Below are 24789 nucleotides of genomic sequence, written 5' to 3' on the forward strand. Positions count from 1 at the left end.
AATAGTAAGTATGCCTGAAACTGAGTAAATCAACTTCGTTTTGGCCCAAACTGGAAATGACTAAGCCAAAACACTCCAAGATCCCATTAAACCCTTCGTTAGCCCTCGGGACCATGTAGAACAAGGCTAACGCACACACACTTGGTCAACTGCTAAAATGGGGACATTACATTTTTTGAGAGTTGCAATCCATATTTAATCTGTTAGAAGTCAATTTCCAAATTCATTATTGCATTCTTGTAAATTTGCGGAAGTCAAATTTTAAATTGGATATTAGTAGCATTGCCATCAATTATAGAATTACTTTTGAATTGTTTACTGGTGTTCATTTGTCCAAATTGATAAAGACTTAATCAATTAAAATTGTGAGCAGCTGGTTGAGAATTCAAAGCATTATTTATTGAGTGATAATAACTTGCCTGCCAAATGTTTGACAAAATATCAAACTGTTGATTAGCAAAAGCAAATTGATGTTTGTTAAGCACATAGCTAGATAGGGGTTTTTACAGTGGTATCAGAGCGGTTTCTTGCCAGCCTGTAGGAATTGGGCTCAGTTTTTTATTTTGTTCGGTGCTAACTTTGAAGATTTTCAAATCTGATTTCTAGAGTGACCAACACTTTAAAATTTTCCAACTATGGATAGACATAGGACTAGCAGTTCTAGAAGTTAGTGGAGTAATGAAGAAGTTAGCGTAAAAATGAATGGCTTGCAAGAAAGTTTGCAGAAAGTGAAGCTTCGTCAACAGAGTTTGGCAGAGAGGTTGGCGGAGCACTTGTCGGATCCCACGACAGTTGAGAGGGCAGCAAGGTATATGGTTCCCACCTTTTGGAGGCCAACATTGAGGTTGCGGGGAAGGAAGCTTAACATTTCACCGACAGGTGTCCATGATAATGTTCCTTCATTTAGTATGGCACCTGCTAGTCCTATCTGCAATATTGATGATGGACTAGTTTCACAAGGACATGAGGATGTGCCCATGATGGATAGCAGCATTGAGCTTCAGCATGTTCAGGCTCCCAAAGTAGTCGCTATGGTTAGTTCAGAGGCAGTTGATGATGTAGTTGTCACTAACCCGTCAGACTCACCAGAGAAGGGAGTTGTTATTGGTGACTTATGTGTCAGCTACTGTAGTGTTGCTCCAGTACAGCAGGCAGTTGCTTCTTTAGGTGGGACCGAGGCATGTATGAAGTTACCCAACTATGATGTTGGTGATATAGGTGTTACAACGAAGTCAAGAGATGTGGATGCAGATGGTATGGACACATCTGACGATACCATGAGCTACACTAGGTATGATATCCCTTACCAGATATTGGGTTATGACTACAAGGAGGTTTTTCATGAGTCCTAGGATCGATGTTTACATGATCTTATGATTGAGGTGGAAGTTGAGACATGTGAGGAGATCGATATTGCGAGAGCCTCCATTTTTTCGGATGAGGAGTTGTGCGAGGATGATGGCACACGTTTGAGTGATGTTGTGATGAGCAGTTCTAATTCAGCTTCCTATACAGTGTAGTTAGTGAGACAAAGAGATTGTATAGGAGTCAGGGGTTACATAGACATCATGTGACCAATCAGCTAAAGGTAAGTGATAGTGACATTTCTTCAACTCTCGAGCATCATGATGTTGTCCGTCAGATGCTAGCTACATCAAGTTTGGGTGCTCCTAAGTTTGATGAGTGCGGTGATAATACTCTTTCTCTACCAGAGGTTAATGCACTTTGAGAGGTTATTAGGATCTTGAAGCATAATTACTCACAACTAGTTGCTGACCGAGATTACCTTCTGGAGTGGGATAGCACCTAACATGAGACATTGTTAGAGAAAGAGGAGGAGGTGGTGGAGCTCACCCAAGAGATTGAGATGACTATGGACTCTCTTCAGTGTACTCAATTGGCTCCTCAAGAGTCACAGTCACAATTGGATGAGGTGACCGTGGTGTTGGAGCATGTTTGGACCACACTAGCCCCAGAGCCAGTTCAGTTGCATATTGTGGTTGGTGGTGAGTTTGCTTCTACAGTTGGGGATGATGGACGTGATGATGAAGCCAACACATCCGTCCAAGCTATGGGTGCAATAGGTTGGGATGAGATGAGAGTATCAAGGGAGTTGGGCTCTCATTTGCTTCCTTTTGCTGGAAGCAAAACTATTTCTTCATCTCATACAGCTCATATGCATTGGACAGTTAGCAGTGCCACATTTTCAGAGGTATTAGCTGTGGGTGGCAAGCGAGCAAGTGGATGCTTCCACATATAATTTCTAGTGCATAGAGTCCTTCATGGAGTACCTATTTGAGAGTTTAGATGTGAGGGAGGATTCATAAAAGGTGCCTGAGGGTACTCTCATCTGAGGCTCTCGTGCTATTCAAAGGTACTCTATCTACTATGCTTCCCCACAAGGATTTTGAGGTTGGCTTTGTTGAGAGGGTTGCCCAAGATCCTCCCCAACCAATAGTTTGGAGTCAAAGATTGGAGCTATCTTATGATTCGTAGTTTAATGATGATGAGCCCTTCACAGAGATTGGGAGATTTTATCAGCATTACATTGTGAGGAATGCTCATCATTTTTCTTTTGACTCATAGGTAGAGGATTTGGTTTCACGTCTGTGTGGGTTGGCTCCATTTTCATGTCATCCATTATGTGATGGGTTAGCACCATCTTTTGCAAATGGGATTGATAACTACAAATTAGACCCCTTGCAGTATCTACACACATAGGATAGTTTGGCAAAGGTTGGAGTTCGCGGTAGTGTTTCATGTACCTATGGTTATTACCATTTCCAAAGTGCAGTTGGGTGTGAGTATCAGTTTGATGGGGACTCAAGTGTGGACAGAGGTCATATTTCAGTTGGGTTGAGTTCCTATGAGTTGTTGCCTTCATCAGTGCCTCGAGTTAGTTTTCAGATGATTCTAATGTTGATGTCCATTATTTGGGTGTTAGTGGTACAGGAGTTATTTGTACACAACAGGGATAGTATGTAGTTCTACCTTTGGGATCAAGGTGGACTTTGATGTCCATTTTGCTCCAGGATTGCTTAGGGACAAGCAAAATTAGGGAGAGAGGACTATAATGTCCCCATTACTAGCAGGTTCCTGTAGTTGGCCAGGTCAGTTCATTGTTGCAACCCTCATGAGCTAACAGTAGGATTTGAGGGTCTTAGTTGTGTGGTTATAGGCTTTCCAACAGCCTATGGTGTGTTTTGGCTCCATTTGAGGAACTTACTATTTATAGTAAGTCAATTTGTTGGTTTCGATGAGCTGAGTTGAGTCAAAGGAGTTGGAGGATGCTCTCAATTTTTATTTCAAGACTTCAATTTGAGCTCCAAGAATCTTGGAGGGAGCATCTATTTATAGTAAGTCACCCCGTCAAGTTCATTCATCGTCTTTCATCATCATGATCACTTTGGTGTTGTCGAATTTCGATTTTGATGCGTTTTCAATTGTTTTCACAAGACGGGTGAATTATTATTATTCATCATCTAAATATGTTGAGGTTACTATTTTTGTTAGTGTTGTTGGTTGGTCACCTCAGTATCATAGCTCGTTGGAACTGGAATGAAAGGTTTTAAATCATGGGAACAAAAAACAGTGGCCCTACATGTTAGAATTAAAAGTTATGACGAAAAAGGTCATTTTTGGAGCCAAAAGCAATTAATAAATTAGTTTATAATGGCACTTTACTATGTTTTAATGTTCTGTGTGGGAAGCTTCTTAAGAGAAGTTCATTTGGGAAACTTTGTGCCATTTAGAGATTATAATATGAGCCTATTTGATGAGTAAATCATCTAATTGGTTATTTTCTTTTGTTGCCTACAAAGAGTTTCTGAGTTCGCTGCTTTATTTGCCCTTGCTGAAGTATAAGGGTTTGAAATTAAGAAGTGCTTGGTGATTCACAATTGAGGTATTGTGAATTAATTCTAAGAATTTTCTTAATTAAATTATAGTATTTCCCGACTGTTATGTATTGTACTTGGGAATTTCATTGTGGCTAGAGGATTTGTAATTTGGAATGCCATTATTGTCTATTGTTTGGCGTGGTTAAAGAGGAATGTACTGTGGCTGTCGTCCCTATATTTGGCAGCGATTTCAGACTTTGTGGAAGGCTGCAATCAATTATTGGAGGGCAGCAATCAGGTTTTAGAGCACCTGTGATTATAAGTGAGAAGCATGTATTTCTGAACCTACAAGTAAATTGGATTATTTTTTAAGAGCTACAATCCATATTTCATCTGTTAGAAGCCAATTTCTAGGTTCATAATTGCATTCTTGTAAATTTCCAGAAGTCAATTTTTAAATTGGATATTAGTAGCATTGCCATCAATTATAGATTTACTTCTGAATTGTTTAGTGGTGTTCATTGTCCAAATTGATAAAAACTTGACCAATTAAAATTGTGAGCAGTTGGCTGTGAATTTAAAGCATTATTTATTGAGTAATAATAACTTGCCTGCCAAATGTTTGACAAAATATCACACTGTTGATTAGCAAAAGCAGATTGATGTTTGTTAAGGACATAGTCGGATAGGGATTTTTACATTTTCTCAGGTCTTGGAAGCACATTTTGGTGAAATTTAGTTATGAGCTAATAAAATTCCTTCTCCTTGATTTGTCTTATTCTAATTAATATTCTACAGGTCGTGTACTTGCTTTCCTATGGACCTTTATATTGTCCTTTCCAAATTTCTCTAACCTTAGCTGACAAATTCATGCGAAGAGTTCATTTCATTTGTAAATGTTTTCCTTCTCCATTGCTGTGATTTGTCTATCTCTTCTCCCTACCTTGGAACCTCCTACTCTAACAAAATCTGACTTCCCCTTCTCTAGATTGCATCAAAAACTAGATATCAACCTATAAGCTAACAACATTAGTGCTCTGATATAGTATCATGTTTCCAATTAGAAACCTTAATTAATCCAATGGCCTAATGCAAGTTGTGAAAGTTTTGGGGATAACTTGCTAGGTTTGTAATCAAATTTGCTGAAATCCAATAGCTTGATGTCATATAGAATAAAAGGTTTTCTTTGAAATGACCGGTACATTTGAAAAAACTATAGATCATTTCCTTCTAAGTCTTCTCCCTCAACAAAGCTACCAACTGAAACCTTATTGAATTGAGTTGCCACCTCTTTCAAGGAGTATATTCATTGCTAATCTTCTGGGTTCTTGCTTCCAATAGGATACAGTTCCAAACAAACTAACACAGATGCTTTCTAATTCTAGTTTACGAAATCTGAGACTCCAGGTAACTTCACAATATATATTGTGAGCAATTCTCCCCAGTAGAGTCACCAATCTATTGGTTCCCAAAACCACAGATTAGAAATCCAGGAGTTTGCCAATTGTCTAATAGGGTCCCACAATCCATTTTGGCGAACGAATGGAAATACTTCTTGATTCCCCTACACTTCAGGCTCCACTACACTTAGGCAGATAAACCTTCACCTCGAAGCTAATCAACTTGTTCAAAGGTTTTATAAAGCGAATTTAACTTTATGAGTTCTCTCATTAGCAAAGTCCTCAAACTCGATCAAAATGAAGTTGAATGTTGAATGCTTGAATTGATTGAATATTTGTGTAAGGTTTATCAATGTTAATTTGATGTTTGCAAGAAGGAAGTATATAGATCTCTGACTTCAATTATAAATCCAATAAATTATATTCCAATGATTTTAAAGACTAGTGCCTTCACTTATCCGGGCAACAAAGTCAACTACTATGAAGATTATTACGTACAACACTATGAGACAATATTCCATCATTTGATATCAACTACTCTTCAGCTCTGCAACAAATAATTTTTATAAACAATTCTATGCTAACCAAAAGGAATTTTAACATCATAGGTGGGAATTCCGATCAGCCAGAGACGTAGAAACTTTATACATTTCACACTATTCCCTGTTTGTTGACCACAGAATGCAGAAAATACCCAACGCAAAAAAAAAAGCCTCCATAAATTTATTTATCGATCATCAAGGACAAATCCGCATTTTAATTGCAAGCTCTTTGCCTTGAAAATAAACAAAAGGATATTTTATTTATGATTGAAATATAACATACAATTTGATATTGAAGTCACGCTTTATAATACATTTTCCTCCATACAAAAATATATCTCTTTTAAAAATATTTCTCCCATATCTTGTTGTTTCTGAATATATCCTCTTGATTCAATGTGTCTTGTTATTTATATTTTTAGCTATAAGGAAAATGTGGCCTTTCAAATGAAGTCATTCCCCTTCTTTAATCAAATCTTATTTTAATGTTAACAAAAAATAGATAAAGCACCCTTTCACATATAATTATTTTTGTCACCTATGCTTGGATGCATCCTTTGGTAAAATAATTTTGATTTAAAAAAACTTAACCATTCTCTTTTCAGATTATCTGGTCCTTGTAACCATATGCGAGCACATTGATACAGTCTCCCCTTGCAATATATCCTTGTTCTACGCAAAGACTTCCAAAATGATATCACTGTGTCTCTTTTACATAATGTCCAAAACAATGAGTTTGTCCCTGACTTTGAAAGTGGATTACGGTGAATGCTTGAAGCTACACCTGCAGACCATCATGGTTCAGAATTTGCTTCATATACCAGTAAGACATCCTCACAGATTTATTTCTTTCAGTTTTCCTTTACTCTGATGAAGTAGCACTTTGATTGCATTTGGAGAATATAAAGGAATTTATCGACTTTGTTTTACCTTAACGAAATTTCATGATGCCGGCAGATTAGTGCTGGAAGCCCATTTAGATACATCTTCATGCATCATATTTCCCTAACAGCATATTGAATTAATAATATTATTTCTGTACAGAGGGCATATGTTGAGTCGTCTAGTGATTCACTCGCAGCATTGAATATCATTTAATTCAATTATTTTTCTTTCATATAGATGTCGTAAAAATGCTTACAGCATCTATATATCTCTGCATTTGTTAGTGCTTCTTCCTTACATCAACCATCGTGAAACATTTGCAACTATAGGATATCAATTCTTATTTCTGTCTGCTACTTTTGAGCATTTTCGTGATGGATTTGAAGTAGGTGTGATGAAATGATGTCACTCTCGACTCCAGGCAGACTGAAACACGATGTATCGTGAACGCCTCCTACTTAGTGGGATATAGCTACTGCTCTGCACAATCCATATTTTTCCCACTCCATGACTTTCTCTCGGGACACTCTTGTTCTGTTCCCTGTACTCAACGTTGCTTTTTTGCTTCCCAAGCAAAGCTTTGTCTTCAGTGTGCTTGAAATGTGAGCATCCAAGAACTAATTGTTCATACATATAAGAGAAGATGGCTTCACCTTCAATTAACGAGTGTAGTATTTCAGGACTAGAAGCAACAAAAATACATCCTCAAGCTTGGAAGAATATCATATAAGGAACTGAGTTCACAACCCATAATACACTGTAAACATCAGAGGGGTCTGCAGATGTTAAAAGTTCAAAATATCAACCGAGAACAATTTGGAAAATGTCCCTTGCGGCAATACATTTTTGTGCCTCTAAAATTTCCACTATCAGCACATGATTGCTTTGTAACTTCTCTGATCATTGCTGGATTACCAATATTGATCATCTTCAAATGATATCACATTGGATGAAGAAACCTTCTTATAAAATGGATAAAGTTTTACCACCGTTAAATCAAATGCCCCAATTCCATGATTCTTAAGATCATTCGCGTGACGTTGTTGATCTCTTCAGCAAGGTGCAAGATTTTAACACAACCATCAAGATTGAATCAACATCATTGAACTCTACTCACTCCGTTGCAGGAATCATCTAGCCCCCTGCTCTGAATACAGTCTTCACCATAATCAGGGGACGATGCATGAATTTCTATTATTATTATCCTAATGATATGGAAAAATACATATCAAAAGACTTATTCAAATGAACATAAACTTATAAGTTATAGGAAAAGGAGTAGAGAGAATGTTTAAATAGAGACCCTGATTTTTGAAATCAGGGCTCCATCAAACCCCAGCCATTGTCCTTTCAAATTTGAGCAAATGTGGCAAAAAGATGAAAACTGAGTTAAACTAATCAGATTCCTTTTGTAATATCTTTGATGATAAGCCTAATCAGATTTCATTCGTAATATCTTTGATGATAAGCTTACTCTGGAAGAAAAATTGGAATCCCTCAATAATGAAGCTTTGGCGCATAGGATGGGAGAATATTAGTTCTTGGAAGAGAAAAAGCTTATGCAGCAGTATGAAGTAGTTCTTGCCAAAGAACTTTTTTGGAGGCAGAGATTGAGGGAGTTCTGGTTGGAGGCAGGTGAAAAAAATACAAAGTTCTTTTATAACAGCTCAAAACAAAGAAGGATGATGAATCGAATCACAACTGTCAAAAGGGTGGATGGGAGTACTAAGAACTCTCTTGATGAAATTAGCTTTTGGAGACAATCTCTTGCTTCGAGAGAATCTACAATAGTGACATTAGTTCTTGTAGACACCTAAATTTGATTACACTGCTTTGGTAATCTAATTTAGCCATCTCTAAAGGCATCATTAATTAAACTCTTATTTAATTAATCCTTTGTCATCCCCTAGTTGATTAATTTAATTAATCATCTATAGTCCTAATTGATAAATCAAATTATCTATTATTTATCAATTAAATCATTTTCTCCTATCTAATTCCAAAAATCCCCATTTATTAAATAAATCTATGAAATCCTCAAATTCAAAAACCCCTAACCTATCTCTAATCCTCCATTTAGCCTAATCCACCCCATCCACCCATACTAACCAAGCTTAGCCACTAACTCACCCACCCTCATTAATGCCATCCACTTGCACATCTCTAACATCCCTAATCTAATCCTAAACCCAAGCCTAATCCACCCCCTAATGTTGTCACATTCCTTAAACAAGTTTAAGACTTTCCTAATCCAAACCAAAGTCTCCCCTCAAAAAACCCAACCACTAAGTCATGAGTGCTCTTACAAAACATAAAAGACTCTTACAAGCCCACTCATGACTCTTACACCCATCTTCCACACTCTTCCCTCTTCCACACTCATTCCTCTTACATCCCTCTTACATACTCAACCCCACTCATCATGATTTTAACCAACCCTTTACCCTACCCTCTCACACTCATCCTCCTTGTGACAAGTGTCACCTTCCCATTGGTGCTAAACAAGCACAATCCATGTGCTCCCTTTTGAGTGCATCTTAGCCCTCCTTAAGCCTTCATCCATCCTTGCATCTAAGCCCTCCATCTCTCTACCCCTTAGCCTATAAATTGAATCCCATCCCAAGCCATTTCATCAACAATCTTTGAGCTAAAGTTACCATGCTATTTTGAGAACCAAAGCCATCAATATTACCCTTATAATGCCAAATTGAGAGCTCACAAAGCTACCAATTTGCCATTACCCATCTCCATTGAAGCAGCTTTTGAGCATCTTGAGCATACATCCACAGCAAAAGGACACATCTACAGAATCAAGAAAGCATGGAGTGTTTTCTCTTGTGAGGTTTGCACTTCTTGTTCTCTTTCTTTGTCTAAGCATATATGTGAATTTAGTTTCTGGTTTGTGAATGTTTACTTTATTTGTTAATGTTCTTTGCATACTGATTCTGGTTCTACAGTTCTAACCCATCTGCCCAACAGGGTGTTCTTTCAAACATCCCTAAACTTGTCTCCAAGGAATAAAATAAGCTACTACTACAGAAAATATCTAAAATAGAGGTTGAATCAGCTCTTAAACAAATGCATCCGGATAAATCTCCAAGGCCAGATGGATTTCCCACCTTCGTCATCCAAAAGTGTTGGGACTTTATCGGAGGTGATATAACAAAGGCCTTGGAAGGTGTTAGGAAATCAAGAAAACTGTTGCATGAAGTTAATTATACTTTATTTGCTCTTATCCCAAAGAAGAAAAGTTCAGAAACTTTTAACGACTTTAGACATGTTGCTATCTAGAATACTCTTTATAAGCTCTTTACCAAGATCTTGGCTTCAAGACTCCACACGATTTTATTGATCTCGTTAGTGAGGAACAAACGGGTTTTGTCCTAGGTAGATATATTATAATGGCATTATCGTAGCACAAGAATCTATTCATTCAATCCAGAACAACAAAACCCCCAATATGCTTATCAAGTTAGATATTAAGAAGGCATATGTCAGGGTGGATTGGCGATTTTTATGCAAATGTCTAGAAGCCTATGGTTTCTCCAAACAATGGATAGAATTAATCTTTGAATGCATTTCAACTCCAAAAATGTCTATTCTAGTCAATAGCACTCTGGTAGGCTTTTTCAGTATCTCTCAAGGACTAAGGTAGGGGGACCCTATTTCCCCCTTTCTCTACATTTTAATGGCAGATGAGTTAGGAAGATCGATCTCTCGGGCTAGGTCCCTAGGGGAGATAAGGGGTATCCCCATTACTAGGGACTAGGAACCCACCACTCATCAGCATTTTGTTGATGATACCATGTCATACGAGGAAAGCTTGATAAACAAGGTCTTAGCCTTGAAACACATCCTAAACAAATATACTGTAGCATCAAGGCACGAAATGAATAAAGACAAATCTGACATTTTCTTCTTTAATACCGAAACTAGTATGGTGGAGCAAATTTGAACTATTTTGGACTTTAAAAAGGGCACAGTCCTCTGTAAATATTGAGGCCTCCCCCAACTCTGGTCAGAATTTATCTAGGCTTTGGGATCCTCTCATAGAAAAATTGAAACCAAGAATGGCAGGCTAGAAGGGCAAGTGGCTCTCTTTTGCAGGGAGGAAGACAATGGTCTCTTCTGTCTTGTCAACTCAACCAATATATAAACTTTCCTGTATGGATCTTCCAAGTGGTAAATTGACTAACATTAATGGTTATCTTAGGTCTTGTTTCTACCAAGGAAGTGCAGAAAAAATGAAGTTTTGCTTACTCTCTTCGGATCAGGTCTGCTGATCAAAGGAATTAGGGGGAGCAGGCATTAAAAATATCAAACTTCAAGGGAAGGCTTTAGGAGCTAGGTTAATTTGGAGGATGACCAAGTTCCCTAACCTAAAAATGGGTCAATACCCTGACTCATATATACCTTCCTTCCCCAAATTTAATCAATTTTTTAAGGAGCTAATCCTCCTAAAGGCTCGAGATTTTGGAATTTCTTGCATAAATGCAAACCTATTATTCAGAATAACCTAACTTGGAATCTTGGGAATGGTAGGGATGCTCTGTTTTGGCATGACCCTTGGGGAGGATATAAGGCCCTAGACCTTTATCCCTCCCTCAACTCACTAAGATCTATTTGGAATCGAAATGGGGCCCTAAGGTAAGGGATTATGTGATCTTCAAGGGAGATGAGCTGAACTGAAAATGGAAAGATTTTGATTATGAGGATATTCCGTTGGAAGATAAAAATCTCCTTCGATCAATTCTTCGCTCGAGAAATATTTCCTGAGGTAAGGATTCCCTTATTTGGGATGGCAGCAATTATGGATAATATAACTCAAAAATGGGTTATAGGCTTTTGGAATCTCAACAAGGCTTTTCAAAAAGTCTTCTTCCTCTTAGATTGTGTTGGGATAAATTTTGCCTTCCTAAAGCTAGGTTCTTCTCATGGATAGTTCTTCACTAGAGGGCCCTTACAACAGAAAGACTTAAAAAGTTTGGCATTCAGGGGCCCGGTAGGTACCCTTTGAATGACTCTAAGGAAGAAATTGTTGATCATCTCTTCCTCCATTGCCCTTAATCTTCCTCGTGTTGGCAATGGCTATGCTCTCAACTAGACTTGTTTTTGGCCTTCCCTAGTTCGATCATATCAAAAATGGGTTATAGGCTTTTGGAATCTCAACAAGGCTTTTCGAAAAGTCTTCTTCCTCTTAGATTGTGTTGGAATAAGTTGTGCCTTCCCAAAGCTAGGTTCTTCTCATGGATGGTTCTTCATCAGAGGGCCCTTACAATGCAAAGACTTAGAAAGTTTGGCTTCCAGGGGCCCAATCAGTGCCCTTTGAATGAGTCTTAAAAAGAAATTGTTGATCATCTCTTCCTCCATTGCCCTTACTCATCCTCGTGTTGGCAATGGCTATGCTCTCAACCAGGCTTGTTTATGGCCTTCCTTAGTTCGATCATTAGTATATTTTTGTCTTGGCCCCTTTTAAGATCGGACAGTGTCTTTCATAGTGTGGATCTCCTTCCCTTCTATAGTTCTTTGGGAATTATGGAAGGAGAAAAATAGAAAAAAATTTCAAGACAAGTAAGGATGTAAAACAACTTTTAAATAAGATAGAAATTCCAATCATTGAATTCACTAATAACAGGTTGCTTAAACTTCAACTTAGCTAGGATGACTTGTTGGGATGAGAAGATGCATAGTCGATGGAATGGTTTAAAGATCCCTCCCTTTCTGGGTAAGGGGGAAATTCTAGGAATAACTAAAAGGGATGAATGTGTATGGCAGGTTCTGAAGAAAGGATTATTCAAGCTTCATTTTGATGGTGCTTCAAGGGGGAACCCAAGTAAAAGCTGGCAATAGATGTTGCATTCACAATGATAAGGGAGAAGAAATAGAAATTATAGCAAAATATATAGGAGACGCCACAAACAACTGGGCAAAAATTTCAGCTTTAGTAGAGGGTCTCTCTTTATGCAAAGTATTGGGACTAAGTTGGAAATAGAAGGAAACTGCTATTTTTATAAATGCATTAAGAAAGGGCTCTCTTTCCAATTGGAGGTTAGATGCAAATCTTTCAAAAGCATTAGAACTATGTAAATCTTTCAACAAAGTATTATTTAACCATTTTTATCAGGAGGGGAATAGGAGGGCAGAAAATGCATTAAGAAAGGGCTCTCTTTCCAATTGGAGGTTATATGCAAATCTTTCAAAAGCATTAGAACTATGTAAATCTTTCAAGAAAGTATTACTTAACCATTTTTATCGAGAGAGGAATAAGAGGGCAGATGAGCTAGCGAATTTGGGGATTGATAAAGCAATTGCAATCAATTAAAAAGTATTAATAACCCAAAGTTCAATCTTTTTTAGCAATTGTTATCGCAAGGAGTCAAAAAAGTTAGCATAGGGTAACCTAGATTTCCATATCCTTATTTAAATAAAAGCACTTCTCTTCTATCTATGTAAGACCCACTTTGCATGTACTTAATTCTTCTTCTTGTAGGGAATGTATTGCCCATAGGAGTGGCTTATGTTTCATCCCTGATCTTATAGATAGCAGTTGGACTTGAGACATTAACAAGTAAGTTTTATCTATGATATTATTAGTTCTTTTATGTAAACTTACCAATAAATGGGATAAGAATTAGAAATTTTGTCCGATTTTAGGAAAGCATCATTTAATGAAGAACTAAATTGTTTCTTTTCCCATGCTATTTACATTTTTTTTTAAAAGCAAATAGGAGAATTAACTCTTCGCCTTGTCGTTTCCCCTTGTCATTGAGCTTGCCTGAGTAGCAAGGACCGTTAAGAGTGTCGTCCCAAGTTTTTTTCAGTTTCCTCTGTTGAGTAGACCAAAAGACAGTTTTCGGACCATCAGAAGGAATTTGAAATGTCTACTTATGTCTTTAAATGTAGCAGTCTAGTAGGAGTAGCCAGTAAGACTTTCAAGATGAATACCATCATTAAATTAAAAGGACCTTCCTCTCAGATTGCCTTTGACGAACCCATAACAAGTATTCATCTCAGAGAAGTCCTCCTAAACATGCACTTTCTAGTGGTCCAAACTGTCTTTAGGATTTTGGGAAAAGAATTTATTATGAACACAGATTTGTATAGGGTTAATAGTGATATCCCAGCGATGCTCCTAGCTATGACCAATTTGAGTAAGAAATTGGCTGGAGAAGTATGTGGCAGAAGAGCAGATTGGAGCACAGAAAAACAAAACTGCAGTGAGCTTAGAATGTTTGGAATTTCCATCACCAGAGGAAGAGGAGGTCTCAGAAGTGGAGGTTTCACTCCCTCGTCTCACATGACTATACACTAATCGCCTTCCCTATGTTCAAATGACTGTTTCAATCTAATGTCTTTATTAAATACTTGGGCCTATTGAATGGATGGAATGAGAGCGTTCGAGCCCAGTATTTCTGTTTAATGTAATTGAACATTATGTTTTTATCACGTTGTTCCAAACTATTTCTTCATCAATAGCACATGTGTTTTCTGGTTTTATTAACCATATCTATTGTTTTATTTGTTCCTTATCCTAGCTCCTTGAGTTTATGCCTGCTCTTTCTCACGTGGTATATATTTCCTTAAGTATCTTGATGGCATATAATCGTTATTTGGAGACTCTCTAACCTCCTAACATGCAGTGTAGAGTTTTGGTGGGTGGTTGGATCTGTGTTTTTTCAGGTTGCACTGATAGAAGGGCACATCATTCACAAGAGGATTTATAGGGATCATCCCCCAGAGTTCTTGTTCTTAACATATTTATTGTAATCCATTGGATATTTGGATCTGTATAGCTAAACTAAAGGACTATCCCCCAACTATGTCCTCTCAATGCCCCTTGAGTTGGGTTTTCAACTTAATCAATGGCTTCTGCCTCTTGCTTCTCAAAAAAAAATATGATAGTAAATCTCATGTACTGACAAAAAACATAAATATAAAACCCCCATATACACCTCATACTTAACCACAAACAACAGATTTACTGAATAATCATCACAATTAATTATTAAAGCCAATATAGTTAACAAATACAAAAATTAATAGCAGCAATGTGTCCTAATAAATCACCCTGACAGATCTGTAACTTGGCACCAATATATTTATTGATTTTGAGCGAAATCATAGAGATATACACTCGCAGCATCCTCCTACAGATGTACAAATCCTTAGCCTTATTAATTATGCCAGGTGTGAGGCTGATGCAGTTGTGATAATGTTGTTATGGATTACAACCAGTGGTACAATAGGCTGCTATCTGGCATAATGAACCAAGATAGGTGCACTTTCAACCAAGAAAGGTGTACAATATGAATGTGGCAACTGGAAAAGTTTTATTAGGGTAGATTTGACCTTGGTACAACCCAGAAAGGGGTTGTGCAGCAGCTAGAAACCATGGACTTCCCCATAAATGATTCACTAAGATACAACAGCAGAAAACACCTCACAGCTAATAATAAAATTATTGGAAATCAACAAATTCAGTCTTGTGCAACGGAAAATCACCCTTAGAGTGAGTATCTTCTATGATCAGCAACTATTCAGTATCAATTAGATTTGCCTGTGAACTAAAATAATCAATCAGTTCAATCCTTGACAATCAAATCTTCACTTTATATTTAAAACATTAGCTTCTCTGAAACTTGATATGTGCTTTCCTATGAGAAATGTTTATATTTTGAGTTCTAGAGAGTTATGTAACTCTTAGCCACATAAGGGTTTCTTTGTGTCTCAGAAATTTGTTTGTCCGTGATCAAGCAGACAATGTAAATGTCATTTTCTTCTGCTTTTAAATGCTAGGTTTAACAAACTGAAGCTAGACTGACATAGAAACTCTTGTCTAATACTACTACATTTTCCAAATGCGCATACAGGGCCCGCATTAAATTAACTAGATGTACTACAGCAAATAACAGAAAACAGAACAGAAGTAATTTTTGAGGTGAAAAGCATTCATTTTTTATATTAACAAAAACTAATGCTCATGCCTTCGATCGTCAATCAAATGTTAAATGAAATTTAAACAAGTTTGTGGGCAACCTCCAACACCAGAAAACATATTGATGCGCCAGTAATATCCCAATCCAAAGGTTGTTCACCAGATTGGAACTTCATTCCTTGTCTCCGTAATGCAAGTGATGCAAGTCCATCGGCCAGGCAGAATCCTGGAGACAACCTAAAAAAATTCTGCCACCAGTACAGGGAACAAGCTTCAGTAATTGTAAAAGCGATTCAAGATTATGGCAATCACTTAAATTTATATTTGACTAAACAAAGCAATATAATCAGTACTTCTATTAGCCAGTTCAAGTGATAGATAATAAAATACTCTCTTATACGATCATAAATTAAATACATAATCTAACTTATCGGGACTTATAGAATGCAGTTCAAGAGATAAAAGGTCTTCTCTTGTACAATCACAACTGAAATTAAACATTCTACCAATGTAATAAATATTTCTTATGACAAAATGAACAAGAGGAATTAATTTGCAACAAATGTCATGAAAAATTATCACAAAACTATAAAAAAACCAGAACAATAACGATAAAAATTAATACAGCAATTGATTGTGCAATAAAAGGAGAACAAAATAAGCATACCTTTAGCAATCGATTTGTATGTTTGGTTGCACGGATGAGACCCATAATAAATGATATGATCATAAGAATAAGGCCACTAAAAAACTGTACAAGCAAGACCACATTCTGTGTTTTTAAACAAATAATATTTTGTTAGCCATCATTCGTATCAGAAAAACTTCTGATGAGACCAATAATAAATTATATGATCATAAGAACAAGGCCACTAAAGAACTGTACTAGCAAGACCAAATTCTGTCTTTTAAACAAATAATATTTTGTTGGCCATCTTTCATATCAGAAATACTTCTGAAAAACAACCTACAATCAAAGTTTGAAAATAAATTTGATAGGTAATACAAACTCACTTGAGCAACAGAATAATCAGTAAAAAAAAATGTGAGAGCATATGTCGAAGCTGCAACTGCGGGCCCATAGCCCAGCAACATGAATAAAGTTGGTCCAAAGTTGTCCCTCCCAACAAACTGCTCCAGACCTGAAAAGAAGAAAGAATGATAAGACATATGTAGCACTAACCAAAATACATTTAATTGCTTAAAATTAACTTTAAATAGAGAACCAGACTCATTGAAACGGAAGGTATATCTATGCTATCCCATAGTACAATGTAACAAGATAATTAAAATTTCAAGAAAAAAATATTCCACTGGCAGACCTGTTCTAACATACCAAAAATATAGAAAAAAAGCATTGCAAGAGATGCTGGCAGTAGGTAACTGATGAAATCCCATGCATATGTTGAGATCCAGTAAGCCACAAGAGACACCTGAAACGGTAGAACTTAGATTCTTCATAATTGGCACAAGCCAAACTGCGAAAACTAATGAATAAATTGATTTAAAAATATAAGAAATCACTTCAAGACAGACCCCGCTAATGATCTGTTGGTGCTTTGCTTTAACCTCACGTTCCTGTGTATCAAACATCAGAGATGATGCATTACTAAACAATATTTGAAGATACCATGAAACAGATAGATTCACCCAAACATAAAATTGACTAGACCAGAAATGTGGTTCAATCATAGTTGACCCAGATTATAATTGACCAAAATATCCCAAGCACGGAAGCATTTCATTTACACAGCATTGACATAGAGTAGAAATCTGTAAATACAAAATGGATACAATTACCAGGGTTAAAAATTGGGGGAAAAAAGGAAAAATCTCTTAAAACTTAAAATTAATATGATGTGGTACAAATTTAGTATTTCATATCACATGTTGTGCATTGAGATTAAAAAAAGCATAGCACATAAAAATGAATTGGTTTTTTAAAATATAGTATTTTCGTTTTGCTTGAGAAAGTGCATATAAAAGAACAGAGAACTTGTAAAATGGTGGGATGTGACATCATGGAGCTGGACCTAGCACTTCAAGGGCACTCCTATCTTTGACTATTTATATATTGTCCTCATAAATAGATAACCCTCTCAATTGAGACACTTCAACATTAATTATAAACAAAAGTTACAATATTTTTTCAAAGAGTAAGCCTAAAGGTATTCCAAAAAGGGTTTGCTGATATAAATGTTGGTACTTATAACTTATACCAATATTGCTTTTAGTGGCCAAAATGTCCTTGCCCCAACAAAATGCTCAAATGGGCATCTTAGAGCTAAAATAATCCAAAGATCCAGATATCATGATGCACTCACAGATTTGGATGGCCAAGAAAGGGTAAGCATTGAAGAATTGCATCACAAATACTTTTGAGTCTCAATATGTTTTTTTGCATACGCTCCTCTTATTATAGTAAATAGTTAATCTTTGATCTGGATCTAATTCCATGTTCCCACAATAGGACTAAGTCCAAGGTATGAAGACTATGACACTAAAAACTCACTAGGGCTCAAAACTCTGGTTTGTGTATTTCGGATTTCTTGCTAAAAAACTTAACTATGTTGACCTTTTCCAAGTCATGTTAGAAGAATCAAAATAGTAACAATTGTGCCCATTAAAAAGTGATTATTATTAGAAATATTTTGAAAGAAACATAGAGTGAAGGATCGTCTGCAACCCAAACAACCACAAGAAAGAAGCAGTGGAAATGCTTTACTATCTAAGTATAGATCCAATGCATACAAGGTGGTACATCAGGTAGAGTGAGAAACCCCTTTATATAGGGAAGGTGATACACAGGGCAATCTGAGATTATAAAGTGTCTTAATCTTATGAATGAGATAACATGTAAATACCCTAAATAAACTTGAGTAGTGTTGATAGAACCCAAAAGGAAATCAATTAGGCAACTGTAATGTTCCATTTTAGGAACAATGTAATATAACCACAAAAATGCAATGCACTAATGCCACTTTAATGTCCACTTAAATTAATACGGAGGAAATAGAATCAATCAACTCACAAAGTTCAAGTGCAATAGAATTCTTTCCAAAAGGACTCTAATAACACTTAGAAAGTTCAATTGAAAGAGACTTCTTTCCAAAAAGGCATTAATAACACTTACAATGATGATAATTGATACAATTGGATTGCAAGAATGATAGATTATGATATCTCTTATTATATGATGTTATTTGTTACATAAGACAAAATATCACTGCTACTTTGGCATATCAATTCGACTTATGCAAGGATAATCTCTCAACTATATATCTGATCTGCACCTCTGCTATAAAATATGAAATGTACAATACAAATTATGCATTAATGTTGTCAATACATGTCTCTAATATGGCAGTGACAAATATGCTTCTATCAATTATAGCACTGAGGTGTCTTTCTGCTCCTGATCTATCTTAAGAGTATGGAATTATATCCAATATTGCTTACAGCAATGTATTGCTTTTTCTAATATTTATGAATATGCAGGTATACTCAATATCACATATAGCAATGTTATGGCTGTTTTTTATCTTGAGCCTTAAATGTATACAAATGTCTTCAATATTGCTTGTAGCAATAATATTTTGGGAAGCTGGATTCGGACCTTGGAGCTTGGGTTCGAGCCCAGGTCTGTTGTGGGTCCAGGCAAGGCCCCTGTTGGGGACTGTGGGTCCATCCAGGTCCACGGATCTACAGTCCCCAATAGGGACAATGCCCGGACCCACCACAGACCCGGGCAAATCCAGGCAGACTCAGGAGGACCCATGCAGACCCACAGCCCATGGGGCCAAAAAATAAAACTTAAAAACATTCAACTATGAGTCTTTGATCATTGATAAACTATTAAACACTTGTCATTTATCATTATGTTTCAAACTTTATTATTTGTCAATCTGATGAACTAGTCTATGTTTTGAAATTTCATTTTGCAATCTAGTAATTCAATGTATGATTTTCTTTACAATCATGAACATAGATTAATGAGCAAGTATTTAATGTTTATCTTTGACATTTGGCATTCATCAAACATGAAGTAACATCACTATATACATGCTATGAAATGACCTAGTAAGTTAGTTTTACAATTATGCACGTTTCTCCTTTTTTTAGTATATGTGTGTGTGTGTGTGTGTGTGTGTGTACACTCACGAACCCATGCATGAACCCAAATGGGGAAAAAAAAAATTTGCCCAAACCCACAAACCCGAACTCGAACCTGAATCCGTCCCCGAACCCAAATCGGCAAATTAGATAATATTGCTATGTCTGAAACTCTGATCCAAACATCACAAATATGCATATCTGATCTGCACCTCTGTTATACAATATGATCAATACGAATTATGCATTAATGTTGTTAATAGCTGTCTCTAATATGGCATTGAGAAATATGCTTCCATCACTTTCAGCAATGAGGAGTCTTGCTGCTACTGATCTATCTTTCTGAGTGTGGAATCATATCCAATATCACCTACAGCATTGTATTGCTATTCCTAATCTCTCTTTATAAATATGCAGGTATACTCAATATAAAATATAGTGATGTTATTGCTGATTTTTTATCTTGAACCTTAAATGTACACAATTGTCTTCAATTTTGCTTGTAGCAATAATATTGCTATGTGTGAGACTCTGATCTAAACATCAGAAATATGCAATAGCGGTGTTCTTCCTTATTTCTCTCCTTAATTATATGCAACATGCATTGCCAAAGGCTAATGCTCACCTTGAGCAATTCAATAAGGATATAAAACATTGATGATTTGATAAAATGAGTTTGATCCCCCTTATGTATCTTGCACGATGGAATGGTTGCATTCCACTAGTAATGTCACTTCTTAATTATGTCTCTTCATAAGCAGATTGCATCTCCCCATAATAATTTGTTTATGAGATACATTGATTATTGTAGTACACAATAAAGTAATGTTGTAATTAGAACTAGTTGAGCTTTGTCGGGAGATGGTAGTTAGGAAGCAGGGGAATGCGTCTATTGGTTTTCCCAACCAACCCACCATTATATAAGAACTTTGGAATCTGGATGATGTACTCATGTTTTTGGTAATCAATTAAGTAATAATATTTCCTCGCCATTTTGGTATTCTAGTACTAGTAATGAGTGTCATGTTGGTACAATTGAATCCATGCTATATTGTTTTGTATATTATGCATTGGTAACCATTCTACATTTTGGCGCCGTTGCCTAAGTTTGAACTTGGAGGTCGTCGACTAGGTAGGATGGAGTAATGGGACGAACCTTTCTACCACGTATATAAGTAATAAACAGTGACGGAGAAGAGGAGGAAATAACAAGAGAAGATTGGGTGACACAAGATTTGGTGGTGGCCTGCAAAGTTTCAATCGACCAGTACATGCAAAGAGAAGCCTGAGAGAGAGTGGTTCCAGAGCAGGGTACAGGACGAGCTTTCGATACCACCAGCAATGTATGATCTACTTGGACAAATCCCTAAACTATTGGCAAGAAATTTAATACACAAGGAGGAAGAAAGAGCAAAAACGAAAAGAGAATGAAGAAGACAACAAGTGCTCCACAGTTCGTTGAAAGGACGACACGAGAGCTGGAGGAGCATGACAATCCAAGGAAGATAATACACTAAAACATTTCATGCCACTACTTCCAAATAAATATCCCAAGCCAGTGCCAGAAGAAGAAATTGAGAGGGAAGCTGCTCTGCAGACTCTGCATCTCCACCAACAGGAGGAAAGACGTTGCCACTTAAGGGGACTAGTGAACCACTCTCCAAGTGCAAATCAAATCGAAGAAAGGTTGATAGAAAACACAATAGAAGGTATAGCCAACTTGTCTATTTCTGAAGCATCAAGAATGAAGGGGGGAAGAATCTTAAAACCCCTGCACAAAAAGAGCATCGGTAAGAACAATGCTCAAGCTAGACTGAAGGAGAATCTCAAGGGGAAAGAGATCTTACTGGACCAAGAACACAAGAATCTAGCCCAGCAAGGAGCGTCCCTATAATAACCCGCACCAGTTATAAATCAAAACAACACCAATTTCCTCACTGAATCAGTTGTTTGTCACATTGTCAAACATTTTGCAAGGCAAGGTGCCATCCATCCGAATACAATTTGAACTTTGAATTTCAGAAAAGGGTTTATTAAGTTTGCAAATAAGATCATCAAATAGAGTTAAGTTGAATATTCAATATATTTCAATTCACTAACATTTGATATGAAGCTTGAGTTTGAGCAATATTAATCACATTAATTCTCATGCAATTTATTTATTAACCAACCTGTTGTTATTACAAATTTATAAACTAAATTATGAATAGATCTTGAATATATCAATTTGACTCTACCAATGGTAGTCGGCCTATAGGTGTAATCTGCAGCATGTCAAAGTCTCACATAGAACACAACCATGAGTGGCACCCTCAGTTAATGCAGACGCAGTTCTGCTATGTATTCATAGGCCTTCAACATTCAACTGCAGGCCTCTAATTTCACTATTGCAAGCTATTGGAATTGATCACAGGCTTCCCAATTCTATCCATAGCCTATGTAGGCTTAATTGCAGCCACAAGGAAAAGATTGTAGTCTCTTTATTTCTCCACACAGCCTCATTGTATTCAATCACAAGTATGCAAGAATACTCTTTCCCTGATACAGTCAATCACAGTAAGGGAAAGACTTCTCAATCTGTTATCGTTCAGCAACAATTCGAGAAAGAATACCAGATCTCTTAGAATTCACCACTTCTAATCTTTAGCCAATTATGTCTCCTAGTTACAGAACGTATAGTAGGAAGATTCCCATAATTCTTCAAGCTAACAAATCTCAGAATTTAGATCACTACAAACCCTTAGCACAAAGCTTCTTCCAAGCAACAAAGCATATAGACATGGAAGATGCAACAAATTCTCCTCTAAGCAACAGTAGATACAATAGAGAAGTATTGGCAATTTTTCTGTACTTCAAGAACAAACTTGTGAAGACACCACTCAATAATCAAACCCTTATACCTCAGCAAGGGCATATATAATCAGACCTTCAAGAATGTCACAAATACAATAAAAGCAAATAAATATTCAAGCACTCTTTTTGCAATGAAATGAGCTCATATTTATAATGCTTTGTTGATAAAAGTTTCCAAAAGAACTCAATTTCAAAAACTCGAAAAGTTTCCCAAATGTACTCAGCTCTTGAAACTTTCCAACACAGCATCACTTTAAATATTTAATACTAAGCTTAGGCATATAATAAATGGCCCCTTCCAATTATGACTCAACCCTAAACTTAAGTGAAATTATAAAGTTAAATTATAACTTTATAGTAAGTAATTTAATGATTAATAATAATTTGGCCACTAAAAATATAATAACTCCCAAAATACTCATTATTTAAATATATCGTCTAAAATAGGAGTCATACCTATTATTTCTCCATGTTAAAAGTGCACCTTAAAAAATAGAAAGGGTTCATCTCAATCAACACCCGACTTACCATAAATAGTAAGTACAGAAAACTAAGCCCAAACAAAGTCCAATCTTCACACTAAAATTCTTGTTGACATCAAGGGAAAAATTGAGACGTGTGTTTATTGGAGTGGTGTAGACTTCCTCTTCCTTTGCTATGACCACTGTAGGGGAAATGTGGTAAATTGCATCTTTGATGAGGTTGGTTTTTGGACACCTTCTAAAGAAATATTAGAGGTAAATTTACTACAATTTAACATTTAGTATTTACTTGTTTAATAATTTAGTTTTACTTTTAGTTTTATATTGAATTTGTGACTTCAATAGCTTCTTACATTATATGTAGACCACTGAGCCCCTCATAGTTCTACTACAAGTTGTTGATGGAGAGAAGCCCTCTATGGGCTACATATATGAGAGTATGGATATGGCCAAGGAGGCCATTATATCCAAGTATGCAAGAGTGGAGGAGAAAGATGGCCCCATTTTGGAGATCATTGATAGCAGATGGCAGAATCAGCTTCACGTTCCATCCATGCAGCAACTTATTACTTGAACTCACTAGTTTGTTTCCATCCTAACTTCAAGGCGGATAAGGAGGTTCTTACCATCCTTTATACAGTGATGTAGAAAATGAGTAGTGACGGTAGTGCCTCAACTTCAACCATTGAGCTAGATAAATTTAATAATCAAGAAGGGGTTTAGCTTAGTTGGTTGAAGCAATGAGTTCTCATTATGGAGACCCTGATCAAAATCCCAAAATGGACATCTTTATGGAATTCTAAAATGTGACTCTTGATCTTTCATTGGTTATATTTGTCTCATTGTAAAAGGTGGATTCTACGTTGTGACTCTTGGTCTTCCACTTGTTGTTTCTAGTGTAGTTGCTCGTAAGGAGCTCAAATAAGCTTGTAAGTCCCATGTTGTTGCTCGAATGAGCACAAGGTTTGTAAATGATCTTCAATATAAATAATCAAGAAGGGGCAATTTTCTTTAGCAAGAAGTGGAGAGATGCTAAGTGTAAAAATCCCAACTGGCTATATCGTTAACAATCATCAATTTTCCTTTGCTAATCAATAGTCTAACATTTTGTCAAACATTTGCCAATCTTTACTATTATTGTTGCAAATTTGATAATCTGATTTTCAAAATTATACTAGAGAATTCCATTGGGCACTTACAAATTTCAGATCAATTTAATATTAAGAAGTTTGCATGAATGCCAACATTAATTCATAATTCTGCCCTACGAATTGTGCAATTATATAATTATAAAAGACAAATGATTTGCTCCAGCTTTAATTCATTACCAACAATGTTTCAAAGAAATAGTAGCAACAATAATATTCAAAATGCCGAGAACCTGGAAATATAGATTGTCTTTGACTTTTAATTTGCAGTCCAATGCGAATCTACAGCAGCCCCACTAACATATATATCGCAAGCCATATAAATTAAACGCAACTCTTGAAAATTGTAACACAGCCCCTCAAAAATGTCACACAAACCCTCCTTAGGTGAACATGACCCTACAATTGATAAACTGCTGCTTTATAGTGAAACGGCAGCCCTATAACAGTCAAATTGAACTCCCAGCCAAGACGTAGAAGCATAAAATTAATAATTCAACCTTCAATTCGCTCTCCAGAATCCAGTCTTCAACACTTGTCTAATCAACTTCTCCATAATAGTAGATATAGTAGAGAAGCAATCACAATTTCC

The 24789-nt window shown here is 36.4% G+C and overlaps 1 protein-coding gene across 5 annotated transcripts in view; it reads right to left on the bottom strand.

Annotated features, from left to right (window-relative positions):
- ABCA1 (ATP-binding cassette A1) overlaps positions 1–24789 on the bottom strand; it is a 307414-nt gene that overhangs the window by 69393 nt on the left and 213232 nt on the right. For all 5 annotated transcript variants that reach the window (XM_089804610.1, XM_089804609.1, XM_089804613.1 and 2 more), the window contains 5 exons: positions 17138–17179; positions 16938–17034; positions 16616–16743; positions 16269–16373; positions 15703–15849 (listed from right to left, as the gene is read on the bottom strand). In XM_089804610.1, the coding sequence (XP_089660736.1) occupies positions 15703–15849; positions 16269–16373; positions 16616–16743; positions 16938–17034; positions 17138–17179 (519 nt within the window). The remainder of the gene's footprint in view (positions 1–15702; positions 15850–16268; positions 16374–16615; positions 16744–16937; positions 17035–17137; positions 17180–24789) is intronic.

Source organism: Cupressus sempervirens, chromosome 10, assembly GCF_028749045.1.
Source record: "Cupressus sempervirens isolate cs-2001-9-10 chromosome 10, ASM2874904v1, whole genome shotgun sequence".
Taxonomy (NCBI): domain Eukaryota; kingdom Viridiplantae; phylum Streptophyta; class Pinopsida; order Cupressales; family Cupressaceae; genus Cupressus; species Cupressus sempervirens.